General features: G+C 33.6%; 1 protein-coding gene across 2 annotated transcripts in view; it reads left to right on the forward strand.

Annotated features, from left to right (window-relative positions):
• The window catches only part of LOC140445013 (uncharacterized), a 33,753-nt gene extending 26,689 nt beyond the window's left edge, over positions 1–7,064 (forward strand). The window contains exons 3-5 of one of the 2 annotated variants that reach the window (XM_072536794.1): positions 691–1,161; positions 1,635–1,760; positions 6,793–7,064. In XM_072536794.1, coding sequence (XP_072392895.1) covers positions 691–1,161; positions 1,635–1,760; positions 6,793–6,908 — 713 coding nt within the window. In that variant the 3' untranslated portion in view covers positions 6,909–7,064. Of the gene's footprint in view, positions 1–690; positions 1,162–1,634; positions 1,986–6,792 lie in introns of those variants that run through there. The other variant, XM_072536793.1, reaches the window with a different exon arrangement.
• Positions 7,065–20,212: the final 13,148 nt, after the last annotated feature.

A 20,212-nucleotide genomic window follows, 5' to 3' on the forward strand; every position in this document is an offset into this window, starting at 1 on the left:
TTATTCTCCTTTGGGGACATGTTAATAAGTCCTATTGCACTCTTTCTCCTTCTTATAATTTGGCTTCTTCTTTCTACTTTCTATTACCTTTCTCTACTTAGCTGCTGAATATATGTGTCCCAGTTTTCTTTCATGCGCATCTCCAGTTAATTTTTGACCTCCCTATTTACTTCGTTAGCAATCATTTAGTCCTCTTGGTTCATCGTCCGGTGGGATCTTTTCCTTTGTCGGTTTTTTTCTTGTATTAGTTTCTTTAGCTCACTGCTGGTGTCCCTAAATCTTTTTCTGGTGGTTGGTGTTGTTTCCTTTTTCGTTCTGACTTCTAAGGCGTTTTGTATATTTTTTCTAGTTTTCTCGTACACTCTTCAGTTCTTGTTTGGTGTTTATTATGGGAACTGCTTCTTTTGTTTTGCTCACCACTCTTTTGCAGTTTGGCCAGTGTGTGCATTTTGTTTTGTGGCTTTCTAGATAGTCACTTACTACTGCAACCAGAGTCAGTACAATTGAGTTATGTGTTAAGTCCCCTTTATTCACAGATTGCACTTCATGCTGTTGACCAACGGTTTGTAAAATTGCTATGTTTAAGCAGGTGGGAAGTCTGTCTTCTCCATGGAAGACAACATGCATGAAATAAATTTATGTTTATAACTATATTATAGTAAAGTAAAATTTATCTCAAATTTGTTCTAGATGGTGTAGGATCTAGAGGACGACGCCCTCTGACAGCTATGGGAGGTAGAGATACAGTAAGAGACAGAGATATGGATGACATGGGTAGTATGGGAGGCAGAGATGGAATGGATAGTATGTCTGGCAGTATGGGTAATAGACGAAGGCCAGGTGGTATGGGAATGATGGACGGACCAGAAGGCATGGGAAGTATGGGAGGACCTGGAAGAAGAGGAAGTATGGGAGGACCAGGGGGTATGGGAAATATGGGAGGGCCCGGAGGTATGGGAAATATGGGAGGATCCGGAGGTATGGGATATAATGATGGTATGGGATATAATGGAGGTATGGGATATAACGGAGGTATGGGTATGGGATATATGCCTGGTGGTTTTGGTTATTCACCTGTTTCTCAATATTTTGCATCAATGGGTGTAATTCCAACTGGAAATGGATACTGTAGCTGTCCACCACAATTGCAAATGTACCAAGGTAAGAAATATTTATTTCCTTTAGAAAAAAAATACAAAAATATAAAAAAAAATAATATTATTTATATTCGTTGCTTTTTAATTGTTAATGTAAATATTTGTTTTTGTTTATTATTAATAAGAATAAAAAACAACATAAATCAGAGGAGTGTTAGAGGTATAAAAAAATATTAGGCACGCTAAGACAAAGTACTTACAATATCACCATGAGCATCATCTTCACTTCTAAAACATTTAATCTCTTCAACATTTTTCTTTCGAAAAATCAATTTCAATTTCTTTCGAAATTTATTTTGATTTTTTGATATGCTTTCACGCTTTTATGATTAACTCTCGCTTGATGAGGCAATAGCTTTATTATATAGTATTTATGTACTGTGTTCATATATATTCTGCAAACCAGATATTCTGCTACTTTATAATAACATTAATAATCTTTTGGTTCCTAAAAGTTAGCACCACTTTTAATTTTAGGTAATTCGTTTGGTGGTCCATATGGTGGTCCAAATGGTAGTCCAAACGGTGGTCCATATAGAGGAAATTCCTATGATCCAATGTCCAAGCAAGGAAATTATGGATCCGATGAAGACTCAATGCCTGGTAATCGCGGTACTCCTTTCCTAGGCGAACGTGGCGGCTTTAAGGAAGAGAAAGAAAAAGAGGATAAAAAACCTGCTGTGACAGACGAAAAGAAAACTGACGACAAAGCAGTAGTATAATAGCAACTGACGCTCATTAGTGTGCTAATGTTTTTATTTTTTATGTTATATTTATAGGTAACTTGTCCTATAATTTTAAGATGTACGAGTAAATCGTTACAAATAATTTTGTTTAAATTATAAAGCGCAAAGTTAAATTCAACTTAAGTTAACTGATTTAGGTGAAACTGAAACAAAATATACTTATCAGAAAGGTTATCTGAATATTAGATTTTTATATCATTTTTGATTTTTAAAGTTAAATATTTTTTTCAAAAATTCTGTAATATATTATTCAGTTTTCGACAGTAGCGACAAATTTTAACGTTTTTTTTTTAAGTAACAATTGGTAACAAAAACCCATCCATACCAATCGTTACTGGCATGCCAACTCTTACATCAATAGGAGCATTCACAGACATCAATCTCCCACTTAATCCCAATCCAAAGACGCAGACCCTCATCATACGAAAACTTTTCTTCCTTACATCGATGGTGTTACTGACAAAACCGACAAAATTCTTAAATTAAGAGAAATAAAGACAATATTAATACAACAACAAAAACTTTCATCTCTTGTCCTATCAATCAAAGACAACATTCCAGATGAACAGCACGGAGTTTGTGAAATTCCTCGTGCAAACTTCCCCCGATCTTATATAGGCCAAACAAATCGTATAATTTAAAACAGGATTTATGAACATGATTTTGAAAACTTTGGAACCATAGCCCCTATCCGCTTCTATAAACCAAGAATTATCCGAGAAGCCATATAAATTTAAAAAAGGTCAAATTGTCTCAATAAAAGAGATGACAGCATATGGTTACCTTCGACATGAAGACCTCTCGTAAGAAAGAATCGTCCGCTAAAACCGCCAATCAAAACCCTACTGTCCTCGCGCTAACCCCCACGCCAACCTACACCCAAACCACCTCATCATCGACGGTATAAACGAACCGTCCTCTGTTCCCAGTAGCAGTAATGCAATAAATATTGATCAGTGTAGTGGTGTCTGGTAGCTCGGGAGACTGAAATCTCGGAAACCCGGAAGAAGAAATCAGAGAGGATGTCGAAAACTCAGCACAATGATAATGACGCGGTTTAATCCAGAAGACTGTTGAGTTTATTATTAGTTCTTGTAATAGTATTAATCTTAGCTCTAGGTTTAATTTTACTAACCGCAAATCTTTCGGATCAGACATACATATATATTTATATATATATATATATATATATATATATATATATATATATATATATATATATATATATATATATATATGGAAGTAAACGTTAAATAGTGGGTTTGCAGCAATAAAAATGAAATGTGTACTCTTTTAAATTTTTATTCCAAGCTTTCGGACATTGGTTATGTCCTTCATCAGGGAGCTACAAATGTGATTAAGAAATTGTTGGTGTTGGTATAATTAATTAAAAATTGTTTCTACTTACAAACTTAACGAGGTTGTATCAACAAAGATCTATTATAATATTGATAAAATTTATCATGGTCTCTCATCTATTTTAATATGTAAAAACTATTTTTATGTTTAAAATTTTAAAAAAATTATTACTGTAAATACAAAAACACTTAATTATTCTAAATAAATACGTGACATTATTTTGACAAAATTCTTTTAAATGTCAATTGATAAATTGTTGTTTGTGTTATTATTACATTTATCTAGTAGTAACAAATAGGAGAACATTTCATTTAGATGGCCAATATCCGTTTTATGATTCATTGTATTATTATTTTGGCAAATGTAGACCATTTCAAGAAAAAGTCTTTTGGTGATGTTACTTTCCTGTTCTACTACTTTGATGTTATTATAATCTATCTGATGCCCATTTTTAAATACATGTTCACCCAATGCAGTTTTTTCAGGATGCAGTCTATTATCTGACTTGTGGGATGTAATGCGATCTTTAAGGCATCTTGATGTTTGACCATAGTATACTTGTTCACATGATCCGCACGGTATACAGTAAACAACATCTGTTAAACATCAAGATGCCTTAAAGATCGCATTACATCCCACAAGTCAGATAATAGACTGCATCCTGAAAAAACTGCATTGGGTGAACATGTATTTAAAAATGGGCATCAGATAGATTATAATAACATCAAAGTAGTAGAACAGGAGAGTAACATCACCAAAAGACTTTTTCTTGAAATGGCCTACATTTGCCAAAATAATAATACAATGAATCATAAAACGGATATTGGCCATCTAAATGAAATGTTCTCCTATTTGTTACTACTAGATAAATGTAATAATAACACAAACAACAATTTATCAATTGACATTTAAAAGAATTTTGTCAAAATAATGTCACGTATTTATTTAGAATAATTAAGTGTTTTTGTATTTACAGTAATAATTTTTGTAAAATTTTAAACATAAAAATAGTTTTTATATATTAAAATAGATGAGAGACCATGATAAATTTTATCAATATTATAATAGATCTTTGTTGATACAACCTCGTTAAGTTTGTAAGTAGAAACAATTTTTAATTAATTATACCAACACCAACAATTTCTTAATCACATTTGTAGCTCCCTGATGAAGGACATAACCAATGTCCGAAAGCTTGGAATAAAAATTTAAAAGAGTACACATTTCATTTTTATTGCTGCAAACCCACTATTTAACGTTTACTTCCTTACGTTGTCAGCAAATACTTCTGGTTCATTATATATATATATATATATATATATATATATATATATATATATATATATATATAATATACATATGCTATGTTTTGTGCTATAATTTGATACAAGTAAGTAAAAATTAAAAAAATGACACATAGTTTGACTCTGTTTAACTTCTTTTAGTATTCTAGGAGATGACAGAACACACAGCTAGAGACTAATCAGTACTTTTCTTTCTTTTCCTTAAGGAGTCATGCAAAAGGTATATAATTAAAATGAATTTTAAAGTGTATGTAATATATATTCCTTTTAAAATCGTGGGTTAACTTTGTAGTATAACAAAACTAATATTTTCAATGTAGACTTTTAAATTGTTCTTAAAAAAAAACAGAAAAATAAATACGGCATTTTTCATTATAGGTTTTTAGTTGTTACTTTATAGAGTAATTCAGCATATAACTAAATTTGTATTATCATATCATACAGTCTCTTTTTGCATTGACAGGCAGACATAGGTCTCCTCAAAGTTTTTTCATTTATTTCTATTTTATGCTGCTGCAACTCAATTCGTCGAGATTTTGTTGTGGGTATCTGACGAGTGGTTAGAGGTCTGTCTTGGCTGCTTCTACCGCCCTCTGGCTTTATAATGGAACTAAGTCCATATCTCGAATGCTTATATCCTCTTTTTTAACATTTCAGTTTCAAATTTAAATTATGTGTTTTAAATAATTTGGAGATGGGATGAAAGCTTCTCTGGCTTTTTTAATTCTTGGTTTTATTTCCTGGAAATGGTTTCACTGTTCATGTAATACTGTACCCAGATCTGTGGATAGAACACTCGTTCTACTATTTTTTTATTATTGGTAAATTGTAAATCTTTTCCAATTCTTACTCTGCTAATTATCTTGAGCATTTACTGCAAAAATGACAATGTGTCATTAAATGAGAGTTAACACGATCCAAGACTGCTTGGATTCCAACTAAGTAGACTTGTACAAGTGTACTTTTACTAAGTTTGTTGCCACGGTTAAATGACTTGGATGTTGAATAACCATTGTAAAGATGGCGGAAGTGATTGTGGAAGTTGTTGTAATGGTTGCTGGTATGTTGATATAATAGCGTAAAATCCAGAAAAAAGGAATAAAAACTTCCCGCACTCTTAAAAATAAAATGCCGCACTTCTAGACTCCTTATTTCTAAATTTCTTTGTGCTTTCTCAGCTTCGTATATCTATATGAATCTAACACTCTCCCTTTCAGATTATTGTCTTTTGCGTTTCTCGTTTTTGATTGTTCGACATTGACACTATTGGATCCATGGAAGTTGGCCAGTATCCTACTTAACTTGGATAGAACCTATTGATACAAGTGTACTTGATCAAACTTTATTAAATAACTTTTGAAAATAAAGCAGTTATATACATTACAGATCATACGTCTACATCTTTGGAATAGCATTGGTATACTAAATAAGGCATCTTTTGTTTCCAGATCCTTCATAAAACCAAATTGTAACGTTGATACTTGATTTTTGCAGGTTGGGAAGTGACTTATAAGACTTGTTTTGTAATCGTTGCCTTTTTCACCTCTTTATTTTTTGGCGGTATTTTAAATTCTGATTAAAAAGTTTGATTATCTCTGACCAAACTTCATATGTACTACAAGCTTTTACATCTTTAAGGGATGTTATTTCTGCTTACACTTTCTCTAAAATAATGTAAGGGCCTGTTAGATCTAAGTTCTGCTCTTAGATCAAGGAATAATAAATTTTTTATGTAATTTTTCTATGTTAATTTACTTTGTTTTTCTGCTTCTAGTGCCGACTTCGCTAATAAAGGTCATAGCCATTACAAATTTGTATCTATCTTCCAATTTTCTTAAAAGTGTCTATGTGTTTCACCTAATCCAGTCGCGAATGTTTTCCAGCCAGGATAATTGTCGATATCTTTAATTATTTCTCCGTGGCTATTTTTCATTTTTCCTATTGATATTTTCTTGAATATTCTGTTATTCATTATGTATGGTCATTGGAGTGTGCATATACCCTATAGGATAATAATATTCTGTTTAAATAAGTTTCTACACAAGTTTTTTCTACAGTTTTCTTTGAATTGGTGTGTAATGTAAAACTTTAAAGTAAGTGGATTGTATGAAATTACAATTTTCCCAAAAAAAATTGCATTTATTCTTTTTTTTCGTATATAATTATAGAAAATTATTAAAAATTACTAGAAATCCTTGTATAGTAATATAATTTGTTTTATTTTAGGTATGTATACTGATATATACAGACCCAGGTATAGACAACCAGAATACGATATGCTGGATTATCCTCCGTATAACGACGCTCGTTCAAGATCTTATTTTAACAGATTTGTTAAATAGTATAACAGTGGATATTTAGTTTAAAAATGGAGACCCAGAAAACTACATTTGTTAAATAATTTTGTCCTGATGACCAATTGTGCTTTGAATACATGTTATTTATTTATTAACCTTGTCTTGTTTAAAGAAGGAAATAAAAAATATATACAAGTATAACATGCGTTTCAATATTAAATATTTTTATTCTTATTTTAATCATTCAATATAAACAGTGTTAAAATCGGGTGTATCTGGAATCTTTATCTTATCTACAGCGGCGCGGAAAAAGTGCACAGATGTTATGTTGAACTAGGTTCTTAGGTTCTTTAACCAGAATGTTATTCTTCTTTCTAGACCTCGCTTTCCAAATTAATATTATTCCTTGCAGGATGTGTTACAGGAGGGCATATCTTAATTCATTTCACATAAATTGTAGGAACTTTCAGATTTGATGGTGGTTAGTACTTCTCGGTTTTTCTTCATTCTTCCTCATGTGTGATTCAGTCAGTCCACGGGATCTTAAATATTTTCCGATATAGCCACATTTTAAATACTTTATAGCTTCTGCACACATCTTTGTTCAACGATCAAGATGTAACACCATAAAAAAGGAGAGTGAAGACATAGCATCGCTGCTTTTTTACTTTTATACCAAGAGAAATATTGTGACTCCTGAAGAACGCCCCCATCCGGTTGAAGGTGGATCTAGCTTTTCTGATGCTTGCTTTTTTCTTCTAATTGTTGGTCTATTCTTCATTTATTATTGTTCCGAGGTAGTTGTAGTGCGAAAGTTTTTTTCTATTGGGGTCTCGTTGACGTAGAGTTAACCTTCCACTATTTTTTCTTGCTTATCCTCATCAGCTTGGTTTTCTTTATGTTTATATTGAGTCCATATTGTTAGTTGTAATACGTGATTTTGTTTATAAGGATTTGTAGGTCTTTTAGGTTATCCGCAAATACATATCATGGGATCATCTTCATATCTGATGTTGTTTAGCCGGTAACCATTTAGAAGAATGACTTTTTCAATTTCGCGCAAATTTCGATAAATATTCATTCAAAGTAAAGAAAAAGGATTAGAGAAGACAAAATACAGCCTTGCCTCACTACACGCACGATTTTCGCATATTTGCATCATCTTGGCGTACTGTACTAGATTAAAAGCTTTCTCCATACCAAGAATTATGGAATTCTGAACTGAAGAAATTATATAGAATCTGTTTACTTACTTCAGTAGTTGTAATTTTAGTTTTTATTTTTTCGGTAATAGACTGAATTGTACCATCTGCAGTAGACACTTGCAGAGAAAAGAATGGACATAATAGTAACATTAGGCTTCATCACTAAACTTAAAGAATGTAAACCTATCAAAGAAATGTTAAAGCCACTATCTAACGAAGCTAAACAAAATTGTCCTATAAATTTAACGGGAAGATAAGGTCAACCATCATTACATTTCTTAACTAATAAGAAATTTAAATCAAAACAATTATTATCTGATTAGTCATATTGTCTAAAAGATAACAAAATTGGCATATTTTAGTATCCATAGTAATAGAATTAGAGCATAGGACTATAGAAATAAACTACTTACGATTTGTAGAACTTGGTATATCTAATGAAACCAATTCACTGTCATTGTTATGTCCATGGGTTTTGTACCCATGGACACAGTGTGAAACAGAGACAACAGTGAAAGCAGATTTCCGCATATCTATAAAAGCGAGAAAAACCCTTCTAATTTGTCAGCTGTCAACTAATTCTAGTAAAATGTCATCTTCTGATGACCATATGATTGCTTTGGATTTTGTTTTGACTAAAGTCAAAAAAAAGGAAATTGGTATACATTCTCTTAATCGTAAAAAAATAATTTGTGAAAAATATCAGCATCTATTTAAAAATTAAAAAAAATAATGCTGATTTTTTCAATATATGCCAATGACTCGAGAGACTTAATTATATTTTAACAATAGTTGAAATAAAATTTCTTCTGCTTGTACTAAACACGTGTTTCAAAAACAGTAGCAATAAGTGCCTCCTTATCCATTGTACAACCACTAAACCAGGTCGTACTCTACGAAAGAAGAACTCTATGAAAAAAGATGATCTTGACCAGATCTTAATTTGGTTATAGTAACAAAGTTAGTTATTAAATTACATAGTTGTTAATGCTTGCATTATTTTATTATCACGTTAGTGAGTGGTCCTTACCTCGCTAAACCGTTTTCATCTCTCTCTGTTGTCCCATTCTCCATCGTTTAGACCTCTCTTACTCATGGCGTCGTCTACTTCGTTTCTCCAGGATTTTCGGGGTCGTCCTCTTTTCCTCCTTCCTATGGGGCTCCATTCGGTTATTCTCTTTATCCATCTGCTGTCATTTCGTCATTATTTCTCCTATCCATTCTTGTTACTCTGCAGCATCTTCGCAGGCATTCCATCTCTGTTGCTACTATCTTACTGCTGTTTTTCTTGATTATGATCTAATTTTTAGCCCCATATGTCATAATACTTTGCACTAATGTTTTATAAATCTATGTTTTTGTCTTCATATTTAGGTGTCTATCCCACCATACTAAGTTAAGTTGTCGGACTGCTGTTCTTGTTTGTCCTAATCTTTGTGTAATTTCTTTCTCTGTTGTTGCCTTTTTCGTGATTATAAACCCCAAGTATTTGAATTTATCCTTTCCTTTGATTGTTACGTTGTCATCAATCTGTAGATCTTCTATGTCTTCTTCACTTGTAGATAGGTACTCTGTTTTGGCGAGGTTAATATCTAGGCTAGCCTTGGTATATTCTTCTTGTAGTTTCTTTATCATGTAGCTAAGGTCGTCTTGGTCTTGTGCAATCACTACTTGATCGTCTGCAAAGGATAAGGTATATAGGTATTCGTTCCGTAAAGGTACTCCCATGCCTTCGCATTTTCTTGTCCATGTAGTCAAGTCTTTCTCTAAGTATATTTTGAATAGGGTTGGGGATGTGGAACAACCCTGCAGGAGCCCTTTTGTTGTGGTGAAGTCTCCTATGATTCTTGTTCACATTTTAATGGACACTTTATTTTCTTTATACAGAGCTTTTGTAGCTTTTATGAGTTCCGTCTGTATTTCTAATTTGTACCTTGCCTCCCATAGTTCTGACCTTGCTACAGAGTCATACGCCTTTCTTAAGTCCACAAATGCCAAATGTTTATCTCTATTTTTTGCTTTTTTCTTTTCCACAGTTGTTCCAGTGTGTATATGTGGTCTATGCATGATCTTCCTGCCGTGAAGCCTGCCTGATCCTTCCCGATTTTGCCTTTTATTGCTTGCTCTATCTTTTCTTGCAGTATCTTCCCATATAATCTTCCTATTGATGATATTACGCTTATTCCTCTGTAGTTTTCGGATCGTTTTTTACCTCCTTTCTTGGATATAGATGTCATATATGCCTCCGTCCATTCCTTTGGGAGTTGTTCTCCATTTATGGCTTTCTGAAATATCCATTGTATCATCCGGTGTAATTTTTTTGATCCGTATTTTATAAGCTCAGGTGAAATGCCTCCAGGTCCTGGTGCTTTCTTATTTTTGATTGCTTTTATGGCCGTTCTCATTTCCCTATCTGTTATCTCTATTTCTTGTTGTGGGATCTGCTTCGTCTTCGCCTGTTTTCTTTTCCAATAAATTGTGGTCTTTGTTCTGTTAACAGTTCCTTGTAATAGTCCTTCCATTCTTTGTTCTGTATATTTCTTAATTTAATTTTTTCTTTTGAGTTTTGTTTCAATCCTCTCAGTACTTTCCATGACTCAGAAGTTCTCGTAACTCCTATGTATGTTTCAATATTTAAGCAGGTTTTCCCATTCTTCCTTCTTTTGTTGTGTTATTTGTTTTTTCACTTCTCTATCTTTTTCTCTATATTCTTTATAAATTTCTTCGTTGTTTGTAGTCAGCCATTTTCTGTATAGTTGCTTTTTTTCCTTAATTATTGTTTTTGTTGGTTCATTTATTTCATAATAGTGCTGTTTATTTGTTATATGTTCTTTTTCTCCAAGAGCTTCGAATGCTGCTTGTTTTATACTCGCCTTTAGATGCTCGTATATTTCTTCGATGTGGCCGTATCTAAATTCTATTAATTTTTGGTCTAGACGTTGTTGGTATAGTTTTCTTATTGATTGTTCTTGAAGTAGTTCTATATTGTATTGTTTTTCTCTTATAGTGTTTAACGGTTCTTCTGTAGAGGAGGTCTTATTATGTTTCCAATTAATGCCCATTTTTGTTGTCAGTAGTTTATGGTCCATTCCACATTCTGCTCCTCTTCTGACCCGCACATCTTTGATCTTTATTGTGGTATCTTGGTTGATTATTATGTAGTCTATTATCGATTTCAGCTTTCGTGTTTCTTGCGTCCATGTATATTTATGAATATTTTTATGTCTGAAGAATCCGTTGGTGATTTTTAGGTTGTTTAGTTCGCATAATTCAATCAGACAATCTCCGTTATCGTTTTGTTCATCCTCTACAAATCTCTCCACTACTTTATCGTTTTCTTTCCTTCCGGTTCTGCCGTTAAGATCTCCTGTTATAATTACCTCCACATTCTCCTTAATTAGCTCTATTTGATGTTGAAGTTGTTCCGTGAAATGTTCTTTTTCTACTCTCGGGGAATCGTATGTTGGTGCATATACTCTGAGTATCAATGTCTCTTTACCGTATATGTCTATATGCATTTTAATTATTTTTTCGTTGATTGGTTCCCATGTTCTAACCCTGTTCTTTCACTTATTTTTAATTAGTATTCCCACTCCTGTGTTTGCTCTACATTCTTTATTAACTTCGTTCCACCAATATTTTATCAGTAACCTAATCTCAAGTTATGCAAAAGTCAGTGGAGTAATATTAAATAAAAGTAATTAAACATATGGCAAACGAATAGACTGGATTAGAAAGAAAACTCAGGTAACTGATATAGTCTACAGAATCAAATCTCTTAAGTAGCAATTACATCTAGTAAAAAGCACCGACGCTAGATGGTAATATTTGTGACTACTACTAAGGATTTCCACAGTTTTCACTGTCTTCCTTCACTCAACCTTTTTCTCCAATTTTCCCTGTCATTCCAGTCTCCATCTCGCAGGGTTCTTTTCTCCATAGCCTCGTCGATTTCATCTCTGAATGACCTTCGGGGTCTTCCTCTCTTTCTTCTTCCAATCGGGCTCCATTCTGTGATTTTGTTTATCCAGCGTCCTCTGTCCGCTCTTCTGACGTGGCCGTACCAGGATAGTCTCTTCTCCTCTATATAGTCGATTATGTCTGATTGCACTCCCATTCTCCGCTTAATCTCTGCGTTTTCAATTCTGTCTCTTTTTGTAAGTCTACAGCTTCTCCTCAGGAACTCCATTTCTACTGCTCTTATTCTACCTCTATTTCTCTTGTTTATTGTCCAGTTTTCGGACCCATATGTCAGGATACTTCTTGTCAGGGTGTTATATATTCTCTTTTTTGTCTTTATCGTAATGTTCTTATCCCACAACACTGAGTTTAGTTGTCTTATACAGTTTCTTGTTTGTCTCAGTCTGTTGTTTATATCTTCTTCTGTTGTTCCCTGGTTCGATATTATGGTTCCTAAATACTTGAATTTATCTGTTCCATTTATTTGTCTTCCCTCGTCTATCTCTAGGTTTCTCATATCCTTATTTTCTGTTGTTAGGTATTCGGTTTTCTCTAAGTTTATTTCCATTCCGTTGTTTTTATATTCTTCTTCTAGTTTTCTGAGCATAAAGCTGAGTTCTTCTTCATCTTGTGCGATGACTACTTGATCGTCGGCAAAACTTAAGGTGTATAGGTATTCGTCTCTTACTGGTATGCCCATTCCTTCGCACTTTCTCCTCCATGGTTTGAGTGTCTTTTCCAAGAATATTTTAAACAGAGTAGGGGACGTAGCACAGCCTTGTAGAAGTCCTTTTGTCATCTTAAATGGATTGTAGGCTTTATTTCCACATTTAATAGCTACTTTGTTTTCTTTGTATAGTGCTTTTGTGAAACGTCCAAAATTAAGAGGAAACTCTAATACCCTCATCTACTGTTATAATACATACATTGAATCAGTAATCGATTACGAATCGATCCTATAAAGTCTTCTATATTCAGTCCACAAAATAAAACTTTTATGTAACGAATACCGAATTCTGCGAAGATTTATCTAGGATATTTAAAACTAAATTTTAGGGATATCGATAATAAATCAAATATCCCTACTAATAATTCAAAGAATTAATCTTCCAACAACTTCACAAAAAACATTATCTATGTGCAAAATTTCAGAGTTTTGTCAGACAAAAAGAGCCAGGACGAAAATAAGAGCTACGTTTTATAAATTTAAAATACTGGCAAGTTCATTTTGAAATTTGCCAAGGTATTTGTGTCTTGTGAACGGATGTTTCACCAATGTAAGCTGTTTTTTCTGGGGTATTGGTATTTTCCTTAAACATTCCTAATATAAATGTGTTCTTATACGGGTATCCTGTAAAATTTGTACTATTAACCCTGTTGATAGGGTATATATTTTAAACCCCGAAACCAGCCATCCTATTGTTACCAACAATAAAAAATTTATTTATTTATTGTTGTAAATATACAGTGTGTAAAAGCCAAATGGAATAAATTCATTATTTAGGTTACTGTACATATTTATAAAAAATCCCGAAAAACGTCAAATTTAAATTATAACTTGACATTCTTTAACGTGAAAATGCAACCCCTACCTTCAACCCGCTTAGAATGACAGGTACAACCCCAAATTTTTAAAATAGGAAGTATAGGCTTGTGATATATCGTTTGAAAGGTCTTTTCATTCTCCATTCAAAAATGTTGTCGCTTTTAAGTTTATTAAGATTAATTAAGATAAAATAGATTAAAATCATGTGGTTACCGAAATTCGCTAAAATATACACAAAACTTATTTCCCGTTTAGGTCTTGATAATGAGAAAGTGAACAAAAACCATAGCAATGTGGTTTTTAGATGGTAAACATTACAAAACTTTAAAGAATTTCCGTGGCAACGTTATTTTAACACGCATTAGTAAATTGTTTTATTTAAGTTTTCAGTATTTTAATTTAAGTAAAAAGTTCGTTTAATTAAATTCTGAAAAATGGTTAGATTAACGGAAATGCATAAAATAACAGTTTTACAAATGATTGGTTACGGAGATAACACCCGAACACAACAGGAAGTAACTCGCCTATTTCATGAGAAATTTCCTAATTTACCGCCTATATCCCAAGGAACAATAAGTAAAATAGAGAAGCAGTTTCGCGAGTGTGGTCATGTAAGGCAGATAAAAAAAAGCAGCTGCCAATGCACTGAGTGATGAACTCAAATTAGATGTGTTGCTTGAGTTTCAGGAAAATCCACATACATCGAGTAGACAGGCATCTACTACATTCAATGCTAGCCATACATTGATAGTAAACATATTAAAAGAAAATAAATTGCATAACTATAAGATGATACCTACTTAGGAGCTCATGGAAGACGATTTTGATAGGAGAACTTTTTTTTGTGAGCAAATGATGGACATGTTGGATAACAATATTATCCAATTAGAAGACGTTATGTTTTCTGATGAGTGTACTAATCGGCAAAATTGCCGCTACTGGCCACGGAAAATCGTCACTGGATGAGAGAAGAACACACTCAATACCCTCAAAAGGTGAATGTTTGGGCAGAGATTGTAGGAAACAATATCATTGGTCCCTTTTTCATTGAGGGCAACTTGAATGGCAACAATTATTTGGCACTACTTCAAAATGATGTCATTCCAACGTTGGCAAATTTATATCCTGATCCAGGTAACCTTCAAGTTCCAGCGAATACGATATAGTTTCAGCAGAATGGAGCACCACATCATTACCAACTTAATGTCCGGCAGTACCTCGATACAATATTTCCCAATCGGTGGATAGGGAGGCGAGGATCGATTGAATGGCCAGCGCGATCACCTGATCTTACATAATTAGATTTCTTTTTATGGGGATATGTGAAGAGCCATGTGTACAAAACTAAACCTTCTGATTTAAATGACTTAAAAGAACGAATAACTCTTGCGATTAGGTCGATCACGCCTGTTATGTTAAATAATGTTAGAAGACAGTTTTATTTGAGATTAGGATGTTGCCAAGACGTTCGCGGTGAACATTTTGAACATCTACTTCATTAACATTCATAGTTCTTGTTCGTGTTCTACATTTTATTACGTTTTGCATTACATTTTAGTTTTTGATTGTATTGTAGCGAATTTCGGTAACCACATGATTTTAATTTATTTTATCTTAATTATTCTTAATAAACTTAAAAACGACAACATTTTTGAATGGAGAATGAAAAGACCTTTCAAACGATATATCACAAGCCTATACTTCCTATTTTAAAAATTGGGGGTTGTACCTGTCATTCTAAGGGGGTTGAAGGTAGGGGTTGCATTTTCACGTTAAAGAATGTCAAGTTATAATTTAAATTTGACGTGTTTCGGGATTTTTTATAAATATGTACAGTAACCTAAATAATGAATTTATTCCATTTGGCTTTTACACACTGTATACTTAGTACTGACTTAAGTTAGCAACTCTTATATCATCAACAATATAATATAATAGTAATATAAAGGGAAGGAGTGAAATTTGCAATAGAAATAAGGAAAATAAAAGATGAACACTTCTTGGCTTAATCTTTCATTTGGGATTACCGCAAAGTGGGTGTACAAAATTTATGAAAGTGCGAAGTCAAACCTTAATATATAACTAACAGCTGCCAGAAAGTCTTAAACAAATATATTATTCACTGACGACAATCTCATCCATATGTTGCTTGCATACGCCTACGCATTGCCGAAATGAACTAGGGGGATGGTTATAATCAGAACCAGAGTTAGAGCCAGTGGCCGATACTTTCTACTGGATGATTAATTATTCAGCAATTTGGGCAGCGATAGACCGAAAGTTTCAGAGTACAGAAGATATGCATTAAAAATTAAATACAAGTGCGGGAATTGCATAGGGTGTTCGAAATATATGCAAACAATATGGTTTTTTCTCGTACTATATTTAAGAACAAAAAATACTAATTTATTTGTGAGTTAATATTTAATAAATTGCAGAGAATCTGGTATTTTTGTAGTTATTAACAATAAAGTACAAAAAAATGTAATTTCTTTGAATTTGATCCAACGCTCTGGTTCATAATTTTTAATTCATGAAAGTAACACGTCCGTTATCCATGTATTTGCGGCAGATACATCGGCATGTTTTGCTTCTCAAACAATTTTTTTAAGGAAGCTTTTAAACGATTTTTTCATCTGCAGAACCATCCATTTGTCACTTTGAAGTTTGGATTATCCAAATTTTTGGCCATTTCCAACTCTCTTCTTAGTAAACTATTCGGCTAATGCCTGTTCTACGTCTGAATCTTTTTCACTGCGTTTTTGTTTTTGGGTTAATTTTGAAATAGCTTGCCAACCTTTGATGAAACTATCTTGATTTTTTAAAATTTTGCTTATCTGAGCTTGTGAAAATGCGTAAAATATACAATACAGGAATCATCCCTGATAAATGGCTAGAATCAGAATTCATAGCGATACCTAAAAAACAGGGGGCTAAAAAGTGCGAAGAATATCGAACAATCAGCCTAATGAGCCACATGTTGAAACTGTTTCTTAGAGTCATCCATGGAAGAATTTATAAGAAGTGCGAGGAACAAATATCAGACAGACAGTTCGGCTTCATTAACGCAGTGGGTACCAGAGAGGCACTTTTCGGAGTACAGGTACTGATTCAAAGATGCAGGGACGTTAACTGCGACGAATACGCGTGCTTGATCGACTATGAAAAGGCATTTGACAGAGTTCAACATCAAAAGATGATAAACATTTTAAAAGAAGCAGACCTGGATGACAAAGACCTCAGAATAATTTCAGAACTATACTGGAATCAGACCGCATACATGAAAATTAACGGAGAAGAAACAGATCACATAAAAATACTACGCGGAGTTAGACAGGGATGTATTCTATCGCCGTTGATATTTAATATGTACTCAGAAAAAAATTTTAACGAGGTTCTTTACGGAATAGACGAAGGCATCCTTCTAAATGGTGAAAGAGTAAACAATGTTAGATATGCCGACGACACCATGGTGATAGCAGATAGTTTAGAGGGACTTCAGAGGCTAATGGACAGAATAAACGAGTACAGTCAACAGTACGGACTAAACATTAATACCCACAAAACCAAACAAATGATTGTCAGCAAGGAGAATATAAATGGGGCTCATCTATACATTAATGGGACGCAGATAGAGCGAGTAAAATAGTATTGCTACCTGGGAACTATTATAAACGAACAGTGGAGCAATGTACAGGAAATAAAGTGCCGCATAGGAAAGGCAAGAACAGTCTTTAACAAAATGAGCGCCATCTTCAAAAGTCACAACATATCGCTGGATACAAAAATGAGACATTTGAGATGCTATGTTTCCTCTGTGTTGTTGTACGGGGCGGAGGCATGGACGCTTACAGACACCACTATTAAAAAACTTGAAGCATTTGAGATATGGCTTTATAGAAGAATGCTGAGAATGTCATAGACAGCAAGGATCACGAACAAGGAAGTTCTAGAAAAAATGAAGAAGGAACCAGAGATTGTGTTTACGATCAAACGCATAAAATTGCAATATCTGGGACACGTTATGAGAAATCAGCACGGTTACTCCCTGCTGCAGTCTATATTGCAAGGTAAAGTCAAAGATAAGCGAGGACCCGGTAGAAGGAGAGTATCATGGCTGCGGAATTTAAGAACATGGTTTAAGAAAACCTCAACGGAGCTGTTTCGAGCCGCAGCGAGCAAGGTCATGATTGCCAATATGATTTCCAACATCCGAAACGGATAGGAACCAGAAGAAGAAGAAGAGCTTGTGAAATTCCAAACTTTCTAGCTATTTCGATGTGACTGCACTAAGATTGTTTCGCGTATTCAATTACCTTAACTTTTTCTTTTAAAGTAAGATCCCTTCTTTTTGAATTTAACCATAACATGACTCACTTACAAACAGGTAGGTATCTGGGTGAATTCTCAATAAACTGTGTCTAAAAATGTAAATATTAACAAGCAACGAAGTGGGTGGGCACTTAGAGAAATAAAAAAGTGCTTTATTACCTGTGGATGTTTCGGGAAAGTATCAATGATGATCAGAACAAAGTAATAAAGTATATATGACCTGACAGACCCAAATAAACCAGATATTTTTTAAATTTTTAGAAAATTGTACTTAAAAAGAAGTTTGTTTATCTCAAAAATATTCTATTAAGCGGTAATATTTTATTAAAATATATTCCTGTAAGTTCATAAATTTATTAGGGAGTAAATAAAAACGTTTCGGGACCTCAAATTTCTATTCCTTAAACCGGGATATTTCTATAACCGGCATTCTAATAAGCGGGTTCGACTGTTTTTTCAATAAAGTTTTCACACAACTTTTTTGCAAAAATCGAAATGCTGCCTCTCACATCCAAATGTAGTCGTTTTTTTCACAGATACACCATGGTCTATACGAGACCTTGAAATGGTAATATTCCCATTACAATATCAATAAAGTGCAATTATCAGAAAACGATTATTTTAATTTCAACACCACAGAATTCAGCATTAAATGGATCACAAAATTTGTTTAAATCAACAGGCATATGTTGAATATCTTTAGAACCATAGATAGATACACCTCTATGTAGTCAACTTTCTCTACAATATAAAGAGACAACGTTGTTGTTTTTGTACTGCTACCCTGTCTTAATCCATTCTTCTTCTTCTTCTTTTGGCATCATAACCCTGGATGGGTCTTTGCCTGTCTGGCTATGTCCTTCCATTCAGATCTCTCTTGTGCCCTTCTTCTCCATTGTCTTATGTTCATTGTTTTCAGATCGTCTTCCACGTCATCCAACCATCTCGTTCTGGGCCTTCCTTTTTTTCGCCGTCCTATGGGCTTCCATTGTAACATTTTCTTTATTGTTTTTGCATCGTTTTGTCTCTGCACATGTCCCAGCCATGACAGTCTTTGACTTTTCACAAATATTACAATGTCATAACCTTCATTTAACTCATTAACCTCGTCGTTTCTCCTGATTCTCCATGTACCATCTTCCTCTTGTACCGGGCCATATACTTTCCTCAGTATTTTTCTCTCGAATGTCCTGAGTTGGGCTTCATCTTTTTTCGTCATTACCCAAGTTTCACATCCATAGGTTACTACGGGTCTAATCAGTGTTCTGTAAATAGTCATTTTGGTTCTTTTGTGTAATAATTTCGATGTCATCAATCTTTTATTAGCATAGTATGTATGATTCCCGCTGGAAATACGTGCATTAATTTCGCTACTTACGGAGTTCTTCTGATTGATTTCTGTGCCGAGATATGTAAAGGCATCCACTCGTTCGATAGTATAGTTGTCTATTGTGATATTATTTTCATTGTCAGTTATTCTTTTGACTGTCATATACTTCGTTTATTTTGAGACCTCTTTTTCTTGCTTCAGGATCAATTTGTTTGAACACTTCCATTAGTCGTGGCTTATTCCTACTAATGATGGCTACATCGTCTGCATATGCAGTAATTTGTACTGATTTGGTGTTTATATGGCCGGTTATATTGGTTTTTCTGATGACTGCCTCAAGAACTAGGTTGAATAGCATGGTTGATAGGGCATCTCCCTGTCTTACTCCCTTGTTGATGTTAAACAGGGGAGTCAGTTCTTCATCTACTCTGACTGTGGCTTTTGAACCCTGCAACGTCATTTTTATGAGGCATATATATTTCTTAGGTATACCTAGATTACAAAGGTCTTCCAGCATTTTGTCTCTTTTCACACTATCAAAAGTTTGTTTAAAGTCTATATACATATTATATAGGTCTATGTCGTATTCATAAGCTTTTTCTTGTATCGTTCTTAGTGTGAATATGTTATCTGTAGTGGCTCTATTTGGTCTGAATCCATTTTAAAAATCACCAATTATCTGAATGTCTTAATCCATATTGGCCGTTATATAAAAAATTTTCATTATCTAACTTGTACATGATTCTATTATTTACACATGTTTCCAGAATCTTGGACAAGGTCGGTAAAAGTGAAATGTTTCGATAATTACTAGACATTGAGGAGTCATCTCCTTTATATACTGGAACAACTTTTGCCATTTTTAGGGCTCTGGGGGCATTTCCTGTAGTGAATGTTAAATTTACTAGAATACTTAAAATAGTTGATATCTCACTCTTGAACTCTTTAATAGTATCAACTGATAACTTGTCTAGTC

Source organism: Diabrotica undecimpunctata, chromosome 7, assembly GCF_040954645.1.
Source record: "Diabrotica undecimpunctata isolate CICGRU chromosome 7, icDiaUnde3, whole genome shotgun sequence".
NCBI classification, from domain to species: domain Eukaryota; kingdom Metazoa; phylum Arthropoda; class Insecta; order Coleoptera; family Chrysomelidae; genus Diabrotica; species Diabrotica undecimpunctata.